This window comes from Haemaphysalis longicornis, unplaced genomic scaffold (genome assembly GCF_048455015.1).
Source record: "Haemaphysalis longicornis isolate Haplotype H1 unplaced genomic scaffold, Haemaphysalis longicornis Haplotype H1 scaffold_13, whole genome shotgun sequence".
Classification (NCBI taxonomy): domain Eukaryota; kingdom Metazoa; phylum Arthropoda; class Arachnida; order Ixodida; family Ixodidae; genus Haemaphysalis; species Haemaphysalis longicornis.
In genome coordinates, this window is record NW_027526233.1 from 101707692 (window position 1) to 101722267 (window position 14576).

The window sequence follows — 14576 nt, forward strand, 5'->3', positions numbered from 1 at the left end:
AAAGAAATCGCGCTATTTGTGTGTTCAGGTTCGTATTTTCGTGTTCGCGTTTCATTTGACGCCTATAGCACACGCTTGAGGGATTGGCCAGGAATCCGGAGCTTCGAAGGGCAATGCACCCTCTGCACAAACCTCGCAAAACTATTAATTGGAAGCACAAAAGTTGTAGAATAGTGCGTGTTGCGTGAGACCTGAAGGTGAGTGCACGTGAGTAAGACGGGTGCACACCAGCTGCACACGATGCTGATTCTAGCGTAGCTGAGGCATTTGCCAATCTGCTTGCTGCCTCAACTCCCGCCGTAAGACGCAGAAACGAGAGCGACAAAAAGAACATACCATGGAGGAGAAAACAAGGCCGTCAAAGTAATTTGTACCAAAGAAACGGAATCGAAGAAAGCGATGAAAAGATGTTTCAGCACAGAAGTTGTGAATAACATTTGCCAGGCTTTCACCTTTCAAAGGAGCCATGGAGACGAAATGCAAATTCAATTCATTCGAATGATTGCCTTGCTAAAATAGCATTGACCACAAACTTCACTCAAAGGAGCTATATTAGGGGAAAAACAGAACGGCCATGCCATGTCTAAGCTGCTTTCTTGCAATGAACATGTGACGTATTGTGGACGGCCCGTCATGATTGACTGAGGCCGAGAAAATTGAACGCAGAATAAGCAAAGATTATGAGCTTGCCGAATTAGCTATTTACACTAAAATTAAATGCACATTCCTTTTATACAAGTAAGAACGGTGCGGTAAACAATGAAAGTTATGAACGAACGCGTAAACGTAGCAGCACCGATGCATACCGCGCGCACTACGCTGGTTATAGCTGCACAGCAGCCCGGTGCGTTGTTGTTTTACACGACGCTGACAAATTCGCATCAACGACATTGTTTTGCGTGACCCGGTTCATCGAGCATCCCCAATGTTTCGCGAAATGATTGCTATCAACCTTAACAAAAAAGAACCAGGTACAAATCCCGTCAAAAGCAGAACGAGTGTGAACAGTGGTCTTGAGTTGTATTGTGGTGCCATCTAGGGTACGGGTGGTAAACAAGGCAATAACAGAAGTTCCACAGTGCGCTGCAGCCCTAGTCAACATACGAACATTCTTTCAGCTACCTGTCCTGAATACGTTATCGCTGACATCACGGAACACACAAACTAAATGGGAGAATTTAATTGTAGCTTAAATTGTTTCAATTCTCAGTGAATAAACCCCCGCTTGATGCCGGACAAGCCCTGGGGGAACTCTAAACACCTAATAAGCAAGCGTACTTAAGTGCCTGGTCGGAATGTTAAGATTCTCAATAAGGGTCATCTGCACCAGCAACAAAATTCGCAACTAGGCAACACATCGGATAGTTGGTGTGTGGCATTGCATGCATCTGGGTGGGCTGGAAGCGTGTCATCTCCTGCATGACCAGGCGGCGCATCACCCTCCCCCTTCAAGCGTTACCACTTGCATTCATCGCAGTGAAACGACTTTCAATCTTACTCGTGAGAATATATATATACCTTAACTTTGAAGAGTCACATCGCGGCTGTAAGAACAATTAGATAAACGCCTCAATAAGTACAGGTCCACTTGCTCCCTGTCTTCCAAAGACCAAAGATAGTGACCCATACACATAGCCACGGTGTAAGCATACCTGCCAGGTTCACCGCGACGGCATTAGGGAGATCTGTCACGGGAAGGGAGGGGGATTAGAAGTAACGCAGTGGAATATTTTACTTGCATTTTTAACTTAGTTACAACAGAGAAGGTACTGAACTGTGTCGTCCAAAGTACTAACAACCTACACCACTGGTCACTTGCTGAATCTTCAACGTTGCCGACGCCGCCCTTTGCAAGAAGTCGTACGAATTACTGCCGCAGCTAACAATGTCTGCATCTGCGACACTTCGCCAAAAGAACGTGACCGAGGCTTACCAGACATGGATGGTCGGAACAGGGTGTGATTTTTGCCGCCCTGATGAACTGCCTCTCTCATTCAGCGCTGCTGGTGTACTGAGTGGTGCAACTTATGCACACGGCCGACTACGCTTTTCAATCTCTTCGCTGATAACGATGTCATGTAGTGTAGGATTGCATTGCATTGTCCGGTAGCTCCGGCGAAATGAGAGAGATTTGGAGAAAGAAAAACTTGGAGAAAGATTTAGCAAAACACGGGTAGTTTTCGGAAGATTTTTGTTTTGCTCATACAATCGTACAAAACCATCGAAATTCGGGAGTCTCCCGAATAATTCGGGAAACCTGACGGGTATGTGCAAGAAATACTAGGTGTTGACACTGCGCCCGGCAGCACGACCAGATCTTGTTCGCCGGCCCGCTGTGCTTCTCTTGAGCGCAGACAGATGGCACCGTGACAGGAGGGCCTGTCCAGTCACGCAGCTACGCTGGCCGCAGTGCCGGTGTTGCGGTATCGTTCGGTAGAGCAGCATGTACTTGTGCTTTGTTAAGTGCAGCAATGAACACGAGAGTTGAAACTGGTGTCAGTACCGAATAATGTTGATTCGGGTTTCACTTGCAGGGACCGCATGCATGGGCGCAATGGCAGAGAGGACGTTTCCCAGAGATTGTTTCGAGCTTGTTGTTAAAATGTGTTCATTTCAATTTTAAAAGATGATAGTCACTCTTGGGCTTCTTATAAACACTAACATTTCGGTCTGTCTTCTGTCTCTAGATTCAGCCACCCAGCCAAAAGACAAAAACGAGATGTTTACACGTGCAGAACATAAGGTCACATCCTTCAATGCAGTAAAACATAAAGGAAAGAACCTCAGGCATGTTTCAAGTGAAACATCGATACATAACTGATACTAGCACTATTTTTTGATTGAAAATAGACATGATGCACTCTGCGCTCAAAACAATATTTCAACCGCAGTCTCTGTGGACTCCATACAAGGCGGTATACGGAGTTGTGAAATGTTATAACAGCAAAACATCTGTATGCACGGTACTGTCCGCCACAAGGACTGTGAAAGCTATCTCGAAGCTGAGGAGTCAGCTAGGAGCAATAAAAGGTGAACTGTATTGCTGTGCCTGGAAAACCAAACGTTCCTGACTTTTTCTGCACCAGCAACTTGCTTTCTTGGCGTAACTAGTAGGCTGAATGCTGCTACAGTAAATATCACTAACTTATTTGCACCCACGGCAGAAAGTGTTGGGGCCTACCAATGAAAACTGCGTTCTCAATTTGCGTTTAACAAATGAACCAGATAAAGTTCCGCGCACGGCCGTCATACCTGGAATCGGCGGCCATGAAGCTGCTGCCTACCCAATGAACTGAAGGTGCAAAGTAGTAAATTAATTTGAGCGAATTCAATTAGCAGAAGCGAAGTAAATTAGTCTGCATCCTATTTGTGGCTGCGTTGTCCAGTTTAAATCGCTGCACTCAAATATCTGACTGTGTAGCAAATGGCTGGTGTCTCAATTCATATGCACTGGGCAGCAAAGAGAACACACTACTATACACTGAACACGGCGGACTCACGAGCTACTGCAACCGCAGTCTACTAATTTGCAGCGCATTATGGTGCTGTGCCAGCCTTTAACATTTTGAATTTTCCTTGTTTGATTTTATATAGGCTTTTTAGTGCGACACAATCAGTTAACACAAGAGGTCGAAAATCAAGTGTTGTCACAGCCAAGACACTGCACACAACATGGCCAACATTACCACTTAAAGGAGTACTGACACGAAATTTCAAAGCTGAGATAACTATGTAAAACGCTTCCTTTTTATCAGGAGATATCTCCCAGCAAGTTTCAACAGCAACCGTTCAGCGAAACATATTTAAAATCCATTTTAATCTTCGCCCGCACGAGAAAGCCCAAAGCGGGCCGACGTGACATCATCTGCTACGTGCCCCAAACTGCCGACGTCCGGGCTCCCGTGACGAAGCCGACGCGCTGGCTGTGGTTGGCGCACGCTGCTCGGGCGGTGTACACTCATGGTTCTGGGACTGACGTCATGCTGCCCGGGCCTGTGGGGACGGCGAAAACCTCGGCCGGTCTGGGCGCGCGCGTGCGCTCGCTCGCGCTTCCAGAGAGGCAGCAATACGGCAAGAAAGGTGACGCCATGTGATACATGCTGTCATGGCGGCCGTTCGGCGTTTTTTTGTCGAAACCGAAACTGGCACGAATAAACGACGCCGTAAATGAATGTTAACGCTGCGCTTGACCGTCTAATCTGTCATTCTATGATTAGTGGGCTGGTAGGCACGCATAGCAGCGAAAAAAACGTAACATAAAAATTTCGTGTCAGTACTCCTTTAAAAAAGAAAGAACTTTTTGAAATACACTGACATACAGGACATACTCTAATGCCAATTGGCCATGGAAGTTTGCTTCTGCCACGGAAAGTAATTACATGGAACAGCATGGGAGGAACGTGACTATCTGGATATATAATACAAGTGTTCGGTATCCGTAATTAAAAAGCCATAACCCCCCCTCCCCTTGTCGAAATTTCTACTATAGTTTGCGCTCGTTCAATAAACTTCGTCAAGTAGTCAATGTCCGATTATGCCTGATGTGTTCCCTCCCCCTCTTAATGTTTCTAGCTGCCCCTTAAAGGTATCTGTACAAAGAGCACACGAAACAGGTACTGGACATCAATGGCCATTTACGAAGAGAAGGCACCATGACAGCGGGGAATTACGAGTGACATATGCATGTGCTTGCATCTGTATGACTGGTGACCCATCAGAATTTCCACCTTTCTGCAATGCAGTAGCACATATTCAAGATAGCACTCTGTGCTGGTGGGCAACCCTGGAACACGAGATGCTTGTGAAGGACACAGGATGCCGCTGTCCGCCACAGTCCCCACTTACAGTCACACTTCCCGCACTTGTTTGGTGAGGCGACGATGTGATGACAAACTTGGAAATCTTTGCCTGGAGCCGGACATTGTTGTAGGAAAAAAACAGGCTCTGTCCCTGAGCTCCCCAACCCTTGGCGTGAGACACAACCCTTCTCCGTGATGATCCGCCAGAAGGGGCTCGCTGCCCTCGGACCTTCCCCTCGTGCTGCACTACTGGGGGCGAAGTTTGTGCTTCTTCTCGTGCGTCTCCTGCTGGCGTTGCCGAGCGAAGGTCTGGGGGCAGAAGCGACACCGGAAGGTCTCCCTTGTGTGGCTGTTAATATGTCTTGCCAGGTGGCTGCTCTGGGTGAACGCCATGGGGCACAGGTAACAGTGATATGGGCGCTCCCCCGTGTGGGTGCGCTGGTGGGTGACCAGGCAGCCCGACGTTACAAAGGCCTTGTCACACTGGCTGCACTGGAAGGGGCGCTCGCCAGTGTGGGTGCGCCGGTGGGCAACCAGGTGGCCCGACTCCACAAAGGCCTTGTCACACTGACTGCACTGGAAGGGGCGCTCGCCCGTGTGGGTGCGCACGTGGTTGACCAGGCAGCCCGACGTTACAAAGGCCTTGTCACACTGGCTGCACTGGAAGGGGCGCTCGCCCGTGTGGGTGCGCACGTGTTTGACCAGGCAGCCCGACGTTACAAAGGCCTTGTCACACTGGCTGCACTGGAAGGGGCGCTCGCCGGTGTGGGTGCGCCGGTGGGTGACCAGGTGGCCCGACTCCACAAAGGCCTTGTCACACTGGCTGCACTGGAAGGGGCGCTCACCCGTGTGGGTGCGCACGTGCCTCTTGAGGCTGCCCGAGGACGGCGCCACGTAGCTGCACTGCTGGCAACAGAACAGCCGATGGCTCGGTGGGAGGCCATGCTGTAGCGTGCGGCCATTCGGGGAGGCGGAAGGACCTGCGGCAGAAACGGAGGGGAAGAATTGAGAGCCCTTCCACCGATGAACACAGTGGGACCGCGTCAGCAGAGAGGTGGAAGGAGAAAGAACCAGCACGAAGGAGGAGCAGGCGTTTCCACTGGTGCCAGGCGAGCCTCTCTGCTCAGGCCTAACGTGCCTCAGTGTTGCCTAGCAATGCAGATTGGCCCTTGTCTTTCTTGGCTCAGCAGTCTTTCCCTGAGGCGGCTTCGAAAATCTCGAAATCACAGTTTGTTCAACAACGGCGTTAAATCTCTTCCAATATCGCTTTTTGTGATGAAATGTGCCAAGTTCGCGACTACCCAAAAATTCTAAAAATTCTACGCATATTCAACAGGTTCTTTCTAAGCAAGTTCAAGGGGCCCTGCAACACTTTTTCCAACTTTTTTTTGAAATCTTAAATGCTTGCACAATGCAGTCACCCAACACACCCAGTACTTAGATTAGTAGGTCGCAAAGTACCCCAGCCAAAAATTACTGCTCATGCCCATGAGATGATTTAGAAACTTGCTAAAAAAGATCATTCTCTCTTTCCCCGTCTTGACGTTCTTCGACCACCCAAATTACGTCATTAGGGCCATGTAGCGGATGTTGGCCCGGTTTTCTTTCAGTTGTGGCAATAAACGCTTTTGGATAGCCACTTAAAAAAAGCCACAAAAACAAAGCAGAAACGGAAGGCGTATATGGTGCGACGAGCAAATCATGCAGTGCCACTCCATGCTGGCGATAGCTGTAGCTTTCGCAGTGCTTCCAGACGCGAAGAAAAGAGTGAAAGCGTTTATCGAAAGTGTTGCAGGGTCCCTTTCATGTCACCTCATTGAGCTGTTGTCAGCCTCTACACTCAACTCCAAATACAACCACCCCGTCACAACTAGAACAAAAAAAAAAGAGAGAAACACTTCGGAATAGTCGGGAACAATACAGTGGGGTTTAACCGGGGCCACCATGGTTGCTCTACTAGTTCCACTGTACTGAGAATCTCGGCAGTATTCACCAAGTTCGGTGCAGATAAAACGCCCAGTTATCAGGTTATTCGACAGCCTAAGGCGAGGGAAAGTAGCAGGAAATAAAAACAAGCTATCACCTCCACGTGAACTGCTTCTCAACTGCAAAGCACGCCGCACAATGAAGTGAAAACACTCATTTTTGCACCAGGATGACAACTGTGGTTTCAGCATTGACACAAAATTTTTAAACCTGAAAACTGAACAGCTGAGCACATCAGACATCTACGACCACAGCTGCAACAGGTGGCAAATAAAGGGCATTGAACGAGGATGACCAACAACAGGAAACAACACTGCAGTCTTTAACAAACGAGTGTAAGCTGAAGCAATGACACGTGCAGCACTTAACCTCGTAACCAAAATGTTGCTAGAACGGTCACTTGTGATGCAACAACTAGATTCCAAGCAGAGCTGCAACATTCCTTGCTAGCAAGTGGTACGGCTGAGCTGAGTCACATGGTAGGGCTAGAGGTGCCCGCTGAGAGGAGGCGACCTGACGGCTCGGTCATGCGTCATAAACTCGAAGATCACGGCCACGTCAGAACGCAGTCGGCGGTCATCTTGACTGCGATCTTTTCGTCCCAGGAGATCAGGAGTTCGCCGGCGAGGCCGATGCCTGCAAATATGAAGCACAACACCAAGCCGCTTCAGCACAACACCAAGTCACAAAGCTTATTCTACAAGCAGCTGGTGCTGGCCATGGCTGCGTTCACGACGCTTCGTAAGAGACTTCCCGCTTTCGACATTTGACACTTGCAACAAGCAGCTCAATACAGGATTTGCGCTGCGCGCGCTTTCTTTAGGAGCTTGACGTCAACTAGTCGCTTCTCCGTGCTGCTAGACCGGAAATGGCGCTGGAGAGATTGCCAGGAATACGGTATAATAACTGTACAAGCAGACCAGTGCATACTTCGCAAACCAAGCGTCAAAATAGGCAAGTGAGCCACGGCGATTGGAAAGATCGTCAGTGGTGCCAGCACCGCCGTTCCTGCGTCACCACCGACGTCCAAGTGAAGGACACGGAGCACCGACACTTTGGACAAACGTTTGCTTAACAGCGCATTATGGTTGTCACTTGCGGGTTACCTAATGAGCCACACGGTCGGCACATACAACGCTGGGAGCGAGAACAACTTCATTCGTTGGCTTCCGGACCTCAGTCAAACCTCCCTCCGTTATCTTTGTCGATTTCTCCATTCATGTTAAGTAACAAGCACGGAATGAAAGACTCAATGCTGGCGGCGGCCAAGAATGACACCGTTATTCTCACAAATGCGCATGCATCTTCAGCGCTAAGGTGCGCAGGAACTTTTCATTTCTAAAGGTACTCGACCAGCAAATTTCGCACGCAAAAAAAGAATAAATCGGGAGCGAGCCGCGATATGTCAAAACAAACGGTTGGGCGCCGCCAGAGTTGATGTCATCGTGATACGACTTTTAAAACCAGAACTACAGAATGCCAAGATTATACGAATATGTAAGAATTCAATATAAATGCATCAATATAAAATTATATGCGTCAGTATTTCTTTTTTGCTACTCGACCAGTACCGAAGCAAAAGGCTGCCCCATGGGCTGCCCAAAAAGCCCACCTTTATGTGCATTAACCTCAAGTGTGCTATAATTGGCTTCGTCCGCGTCCTGTCAGGATGGCCGAGCGGTCCAAGGCGCTGCGTTCAGGTCGCAGTCCGGTCTTCCGGGCGTGGGTTCGAATCCCACTTCTGACATCATATTTTTTTCTTTTCTAGAAGTATTATCTCGCATACATATTTTCCCGTCAAGCCAAGCATACTTTCGAGGGGCTGGTCTTCGTACAAACGCATTGCTTCCAATGTTTGCTTCCAATGCAAGCAGATCCTTCTGGCATTTGGGTTCTCTGCCACAGGCTGAATGTGGTAGCATCGTTTATTTTTTACCTACTCCCATGCGGCCACGTGCAATCCGAGTAATCGAGTTTATTCCATACCCTTACTGGTACGTCCCAAAATGCCCGTGTGTTGTGGTTTTGGGCGCACGCTAAATATCCCCCCAGGTGGTTAAAAACAATTCTGAGCCCACCACCACGGCCGCTGGATGAGAGCGCACGCAAGGTGCGGCCTGCCGCGTCGCCCGGATTTCAACGGGCGAGGGCGTGAGTGGCGGTGGTTACGTTTGCCGCCGCTTGACTCCCTCGCGGCGCTAGCGTTCGGGGACTGGTTTCGGGACGGAGCGGGGCGGTCCCCGTAGGCGAGCGCTTGCACCGACTGAGAGAGACAGCCAGCGCACGGGTTTTAAAGATGTGGTTGTCCTTCCTGGGCTACTCAACCGCGAAAACTGTCTGTCCGCATGTATGTAAGTGTGCCAGTCTGTCGCTCGATCCAGCCGCCCGGCCGTGACTGAAGCAGCCAGAAGCTAAAATAATTCTTGAATGAGATATAGGCCATACATTTTAAATCTAACAAATCTATAAAGATGCTCCATATTCGACAACATTGTTAAAAAAAGATAATATTCAACAAAAAGATAATAACCACCGGTTAGCTTTGTACAAAGCGTCTCACACACAGCACGTAAACCGCGTTGCACAGTTTAAAGCCGCAAGTTCATTAGTTACAGTTCAAGCGGCAGGTATTTGGTGGGACTTTATTCGTCCGAAATTTCAAAAATGTCACCTTTTCTCAGGAAACGCGGTGTCGACACACAGGAGAGCGATGAATATTTGCCGGCGACAGATTAAAGCTTGCCTAAAGACACTTCTTTGCAAAAACATGTTGGCCGGGTGGAATGCGCACCTCATAAAACGAGGACAGGCGATAGGATGGTCGAAAAAGGATTTGAAAAGACTAGACATTTTGCTATGCGTGTCTTTTTTTTTTTTTATACTCTTATACTGGCCCGATCATGTCTTGCCGCGCATAGAGATTTGGGTTGTTTTATTTTCGCAGGCACGACAATGCCTTTAAACGCGCTATGAAAACTTGATTACAGCTCGAGGTTGTATAGAAAGAAAAATAAATGCACCGTGCTGTGTTCAAGAAACAGTGCGTACGCGGTCCACGTTGCTAAGCATTTTTCAAACTTTGCGACGAGAACAAGCGCTATATCCTCCGTTATTTCACCGCCGATTTAAACCCATACGCATTTATCCCTGAAGCTAACGGCCGGGCTCCTGGAGCAGCACCAGTATGCGCTCAAATTAGCGCGCTCTAAAAACGTTGCGCTAGTTTTGATCTGTGAACATACTGCGCTTCAATTCGAATTAATTTTCGTAGCGTAAGAAAATTTTCACATACGTTATTATTACGTCAGCTTTCTTTTTTGAGTACCCTAGCATAATCTCTACGTAATGCAACAAGTGCAATGCCTTGTATCTGCACAAATAATGTGTAATTCACGCTGTTAGAACAATTAATAATTATAATATTCAAGATGTACAATTGTTGGTTTAAAATAGCAAAGAAAACAAGAAAACGTGAAGTGGAAAAGCGGTGTTCGAATGCTTACGCATTATTAGGCAATTTTTGGAATTTCTGTACAATTTCGCTTTTTTCTTTCGTGTCCGGGCAAAAATTTAGCTTGCCAAGCTCGCCAAATATTTTTTTTAAGTTTTTTGTCGACCCGGAAATCCCATCTGCTCTCCTTAATTTTTTTAGAGGCTACAGGGAAGAAGTAAAAATATCAGGTAGAAACTGGAATCGCTTTTCATTCAACTGTATATATATATATTATCAAAATAAAAAAGGGCCGACATGATATTAGTATTACTTCATAACTAAATAACGTGTAATCAAGTCATATGGGCCGTGAGATTAATACGAATTGGGGCGTTTTATTTAGTGCACGAGGAAAAACCTACATAAAAGTTGGTTACGTCTTAAACATTGAGAAGTGTTGGCACTCATAAATAACAAGCGCCGCCACAAAAACATTGTTTCTGCTTGTCGGGAATTTTAATATATTCTCTGCAGTCGCAGCTTGCAGACAAAACGTAAATCTCTGCCGTGCGTGAGGTCACAAAGAGCATGCCGGGCGACGTGAGACACAACGACACAGCAATGCAAGACAGAAGGCACACTATCAACGCGTAATGCTGCTGCTGTGAATGGAATTTAACTTCCACCTTGACCAAATTAAGCTCGGCCGCCGCTAATCGTGTTTGTCTTTTAACAGGCGTAACATTAGTGCTGGTAAATGCCTTATGCGGAGCGTGGAACGCCGATGATAAGCCCACACTTCGAAATAAGCGGCCCAAAAGCCGGCGTCCCGCGGGCTGCGCTCACCGCAACCAGTCCCGGAACGGTGGCGCCGCCGCGGCAGCGATGGGTACTAGGCACCCTCACGCCGGTTTGGGAGCACGCGGCAGGCCGCACGTCAGTGCGCCTCTCATCCAGCGGCCGTGCCACCACTACGGCGCACCTCATAGCCATTGTGTAGCTTGGGCGCGCTAAGCCTCCAAAGGACCGCAGGCCTTGTCAAGAGTCATTTTATTTTTGCTCTGAACGCGCGATTGGTACTTAGGAGCGCTACTGGATCATTCCAAAACCAACTTGCGATACACTTAACGCGCATACTTAATTCACTTTTCAAAACATTTTTTTTTGTCACTTTAATGATGCAGTCGCCTATGAAGTGTTTCTGCGTGCGTGCGCGTTGAATTCCTATCGGTTTTGCATTTAATACCTGCGCTACAGGGCCGCTTCAAAGGCCCTCCGAAAGCCGTTGGGCCGTTTGTCTATCTGTAGCCGCATTGTCATTACACGGGGCGAACTTGTAAGCGAGCGTTTGGCGCGTAGCACAGGCATAATTCGTTAAAAGTGCAGCTGAAATATTAAGATATTCGCCACATGTCTGCTCCGCTACGTCCGGCCACTTTTGCCTCCAGCAAACTCGCGTGCCCTTTGCAGCGCACACGGAAAAACAGCATCACGCGGCTTTGCTCTTGAAAAACTCACGAAGAGCGAGCGATTTTTGTCGAGGTTCAACGCCCCCTGAATCTGCTTTCTCCAACGCCTCGAAGATGGCGCTACCCGTATCACCTCTCCGCTCATTCCATCGGGCTTCGTCGGCCGGCGACGTCAGAGCCTGCGGGCCGCCATCTTGTCAGAGGCCCGAGAATTCCTCGCCGTCGTCGCTGCGATGGTCTCGGCTCCGAAGTACAGGTGCAGCGCTGTTCGCCCTCGCCGATCGTAAAGAGGAGGCACAAACTGAGTCGCCCCCAAAAGTGTGTCCAGCGTGGTTTCGTGCGGGTGTGTGTGTGTGTGCGTGCAACGCCGTGCATTTCAACTCGTTCACCGTGGAACAGATCGACGCCGCTGTGGATTGCCGTGGTGGAGACCGTGTGAAAGGCCTTTAGGCTTACCCCTCGACTTCGGCCCGCTGTCATCGTGACGCCGCCGGCACCGTGAGGGAAGCCGGTGAGTACGCTCGTAGAGCGCCCCGATGGGTCGCCCGTTTGACCGTGTCTCGGTGGGTGGGAGGCTATGAGCTCCTGGTCGTGGCCGCGCGGCGATCACGGCGAGCAACAGAGTGCACGTTTGGCCGTCCAACTCTCCGAACAGCCGGTACGGCTCGGATGTTTTAGCACGGTTTGTGCGCTGCGGGATTGTGTCCCTTTTCGTGCGGTTTCTGTTCCGAAGTGTCGTTGAGGGCAGATCGCGGTGCCTTCGATCGCGCAAGCGCGTTGGGCGAGGTTATGACTCACGCGTCGTCGTGCGACTGGAACTAATGAGAACGTGCGTGAAAGAAAAAAGGAAGCACGCGTACCGCGTCAGCGGACAGCACGTTACGAGTCCACACAACCACGTAGCAGCCTCGACCATGGGGGGGGTTCCTGAAACTCGCGATTCGCAGCTTATGCAGGCATCGACGTCTCCTGAGCCGGCTTTTGTTGTAGCTTATTTCTTGGAGCGGTGGCATTGTTCTTCGCTTTTTCCCTCGCCCGTCGAGTTGTTCTTTCGAACTGGTCTTTCCTGGGGAGGCTGGTCGTGTTCGGGTGACCGATTTCTTCGCGCGCTGCGCTTTGAGGCGAGGTGGCCCTTGGAGCCATTGATCTCAAATCGACGAGGTGCTTGGGCTCGACGCAGCTAACAGCTGACGCCGGGGCGGTGCCCCTAGCATGGTCTGGCCCGTGAGGAAAAGAAAGTTCCTGCTAAACTGCCGCTTCGTCGGTATTACTATTGACGCGTCAAGAAGCGCAGTTAACAGCTTCGATGTAGCCCGCGCCGTCTGCGAAACCTTTACCGAGGTAGCAAATACCGTCGCCGTGCTCTCGTCTGCCATCTTGTTCGTGACGACTCGGACCGAGTGTTTGTTTGCTTGCGGCACACGCACTTGACGTTCAGAAGTTGGTCCAGAAATGATTTATACTAAGGTTTGGAATCGGGGCCTTCGTAAAGGAAATGATAACGAAGTAGTATTCAAATGCTAAATGCTCTCAAAACGTCAAACTCCTACTCGTTGCCACTTCAACCCGTTCGACGAGCATTCTATTCGGTAGAGTATGGAGCTTTACGGTCTGTTTTTTCTTTTGTTTTAGTCTGTTTACTTTACTTTTTCTGAAACTCGTCCACTGTAATGCTCGGGATTCGTTGTGACATGTGCAGCCAAGTTCACAAGAGAAACCACGAAGTGCTGTGTTGATTGAACCAAGACCGTGTCTCTGAAAAGGCACTTCATGTGTCTCTTGTTTGGATTAACATTTTGCAATGTCCCGTAATTTGTTTGTGCGTATGTTTGAGGGGAGGGGGGTAATGTAGTTTTCCCCTAGTCTTTAAATACCTTTGTCTATCTCGGGGAGCAGAATTGCGCCTTTATCATCTTTTTGGTGCTCCTTGGTAACATGAGCATCATCATACCGTGACACTGAAGAACTGGTCATCATCATAGCGTGTCCGGATTATGAACATTCGTTTTGATGTATGAATGGACAAAATGTCTGTCTGGAGACCAGCGCACGACAACTTTATGGTGAAACAACCTTCTGCAACTTGTATATTGGCCCGCAAAGAGCTATGCAGTTGTGCTCAAATGGCTTTGGTAACCGTTAAGGGAAATGTGTGTGTGCTTTTTTCTCTCACTGTGTGTACAGCTTGTGTGCTCCATGTGCACTGGCTGAAATTGTGGTCTTTTCCTATGATAGTGACGGCTTGGTGGCTACCCTTTGCAATGGGAGACACTCCTGGGTTCACATAACCGCCCAAGCTACCTAGCCTCAAAAGTTTTCATTGTTCTTTATTCTCAACGGGCACATATTCGCCATTCCTCTTGTGAACACTTTGCAATGTCAGCAGGGTTCAGTGTGTTGGTACTGGCCGTCTGTTCCGACGGCACTCCGATTCGTGGGGTCACACATGCCGTCTTGGTGAAGGGGGTAGGTGGTAAGAACGTATTGTCAGGTATCCATACAGCCATGGGGAGGGGTAGAAACAGCCTTTACTAGGTTGTAAACGTTCTCCAGGAAATGGTGTGCTTGTGGTAAACACACAGGCTCAAAGATGCCTTCACCACTGCCTTTTGCACCCACTTTTCTGTGTAATGTGTTGGTATCTCTGATGCACTTACAGGGAGTTCTTTTGATGGTGAAGTGTCACCCGTTAAGACGGTATAACGATGCTAGCATGAAATGATGCTAATCGGTGTTAATTTTTTCTCATCCGTATTTGAGCTTTGAGACTGAAGTGAGGCCTACATCCGAACTCGTGACTAAGCGAGTTCCTTGTTTTGTTAGTGTAGCAAGCTCGTCTAAGTGTATTTAAAATGCGCCAACGATGAATTGCTGTGAGTTCGGCTGTTG

General features: G+C 48.8%; 2 protein-coding genes and 1 non-coding gene across 3 annotated transcripts in view; 2 read left to right on the forward strand and 1 right to left on the reverse strand.

The window, feature by feature from the left end:
* Window positions 1-4617: 4617 nt before the first annotated feature.
* LOC144164440 (uncharacterized) lies at window positions 4618-8304 on the reverse strand. Its single transcript, XM_077694975.1, has 3 exons — window positions 7892-8304; window positions 7299-7421; window positions 4618-5779 (listed from the first exon to the last, which is right to left on the reverse strand). The coding sequence occupies exons 2-3, from the start codon at window positions 7312-7314 to the stop codon at window positions 5046-5048; spliced, it is 750 nt and encodes a 249-aa protein (XP_077551101.1). The 5' UTR covers window positions 7315-7421; window positions 7892-8304; the 3' UTR covers window positions 4618-5045.
* Window positions 8305-8448: 144 nt separating this feature from the next.
* Trnal-cag (transfer RNA leucine (anticodon CAG)) lies at window positions 8449-8532 on the forward strand. Its single transcript has one exon. It is a non-coding gene; the product is annotated as a tRNA-Leu (tRNA).
* Window positions 8533-11838: 3306 nt separating this feature from the next.
* LOC144164441 (kinesin light chain-like) overlaps window positions 11839-14576 on the forward strand; it is a 117575-nt gene continuing 114837 nt past the window's right edge. The window contains exon 1 of the mRNA XM_077694977.1: window positions 11839-12198. The gene's annotated coding sequence lies outside the window, so the exon portion shown is untranslated. The remainder of the gene's footprint in view (window positions 12199-14576) is intronic.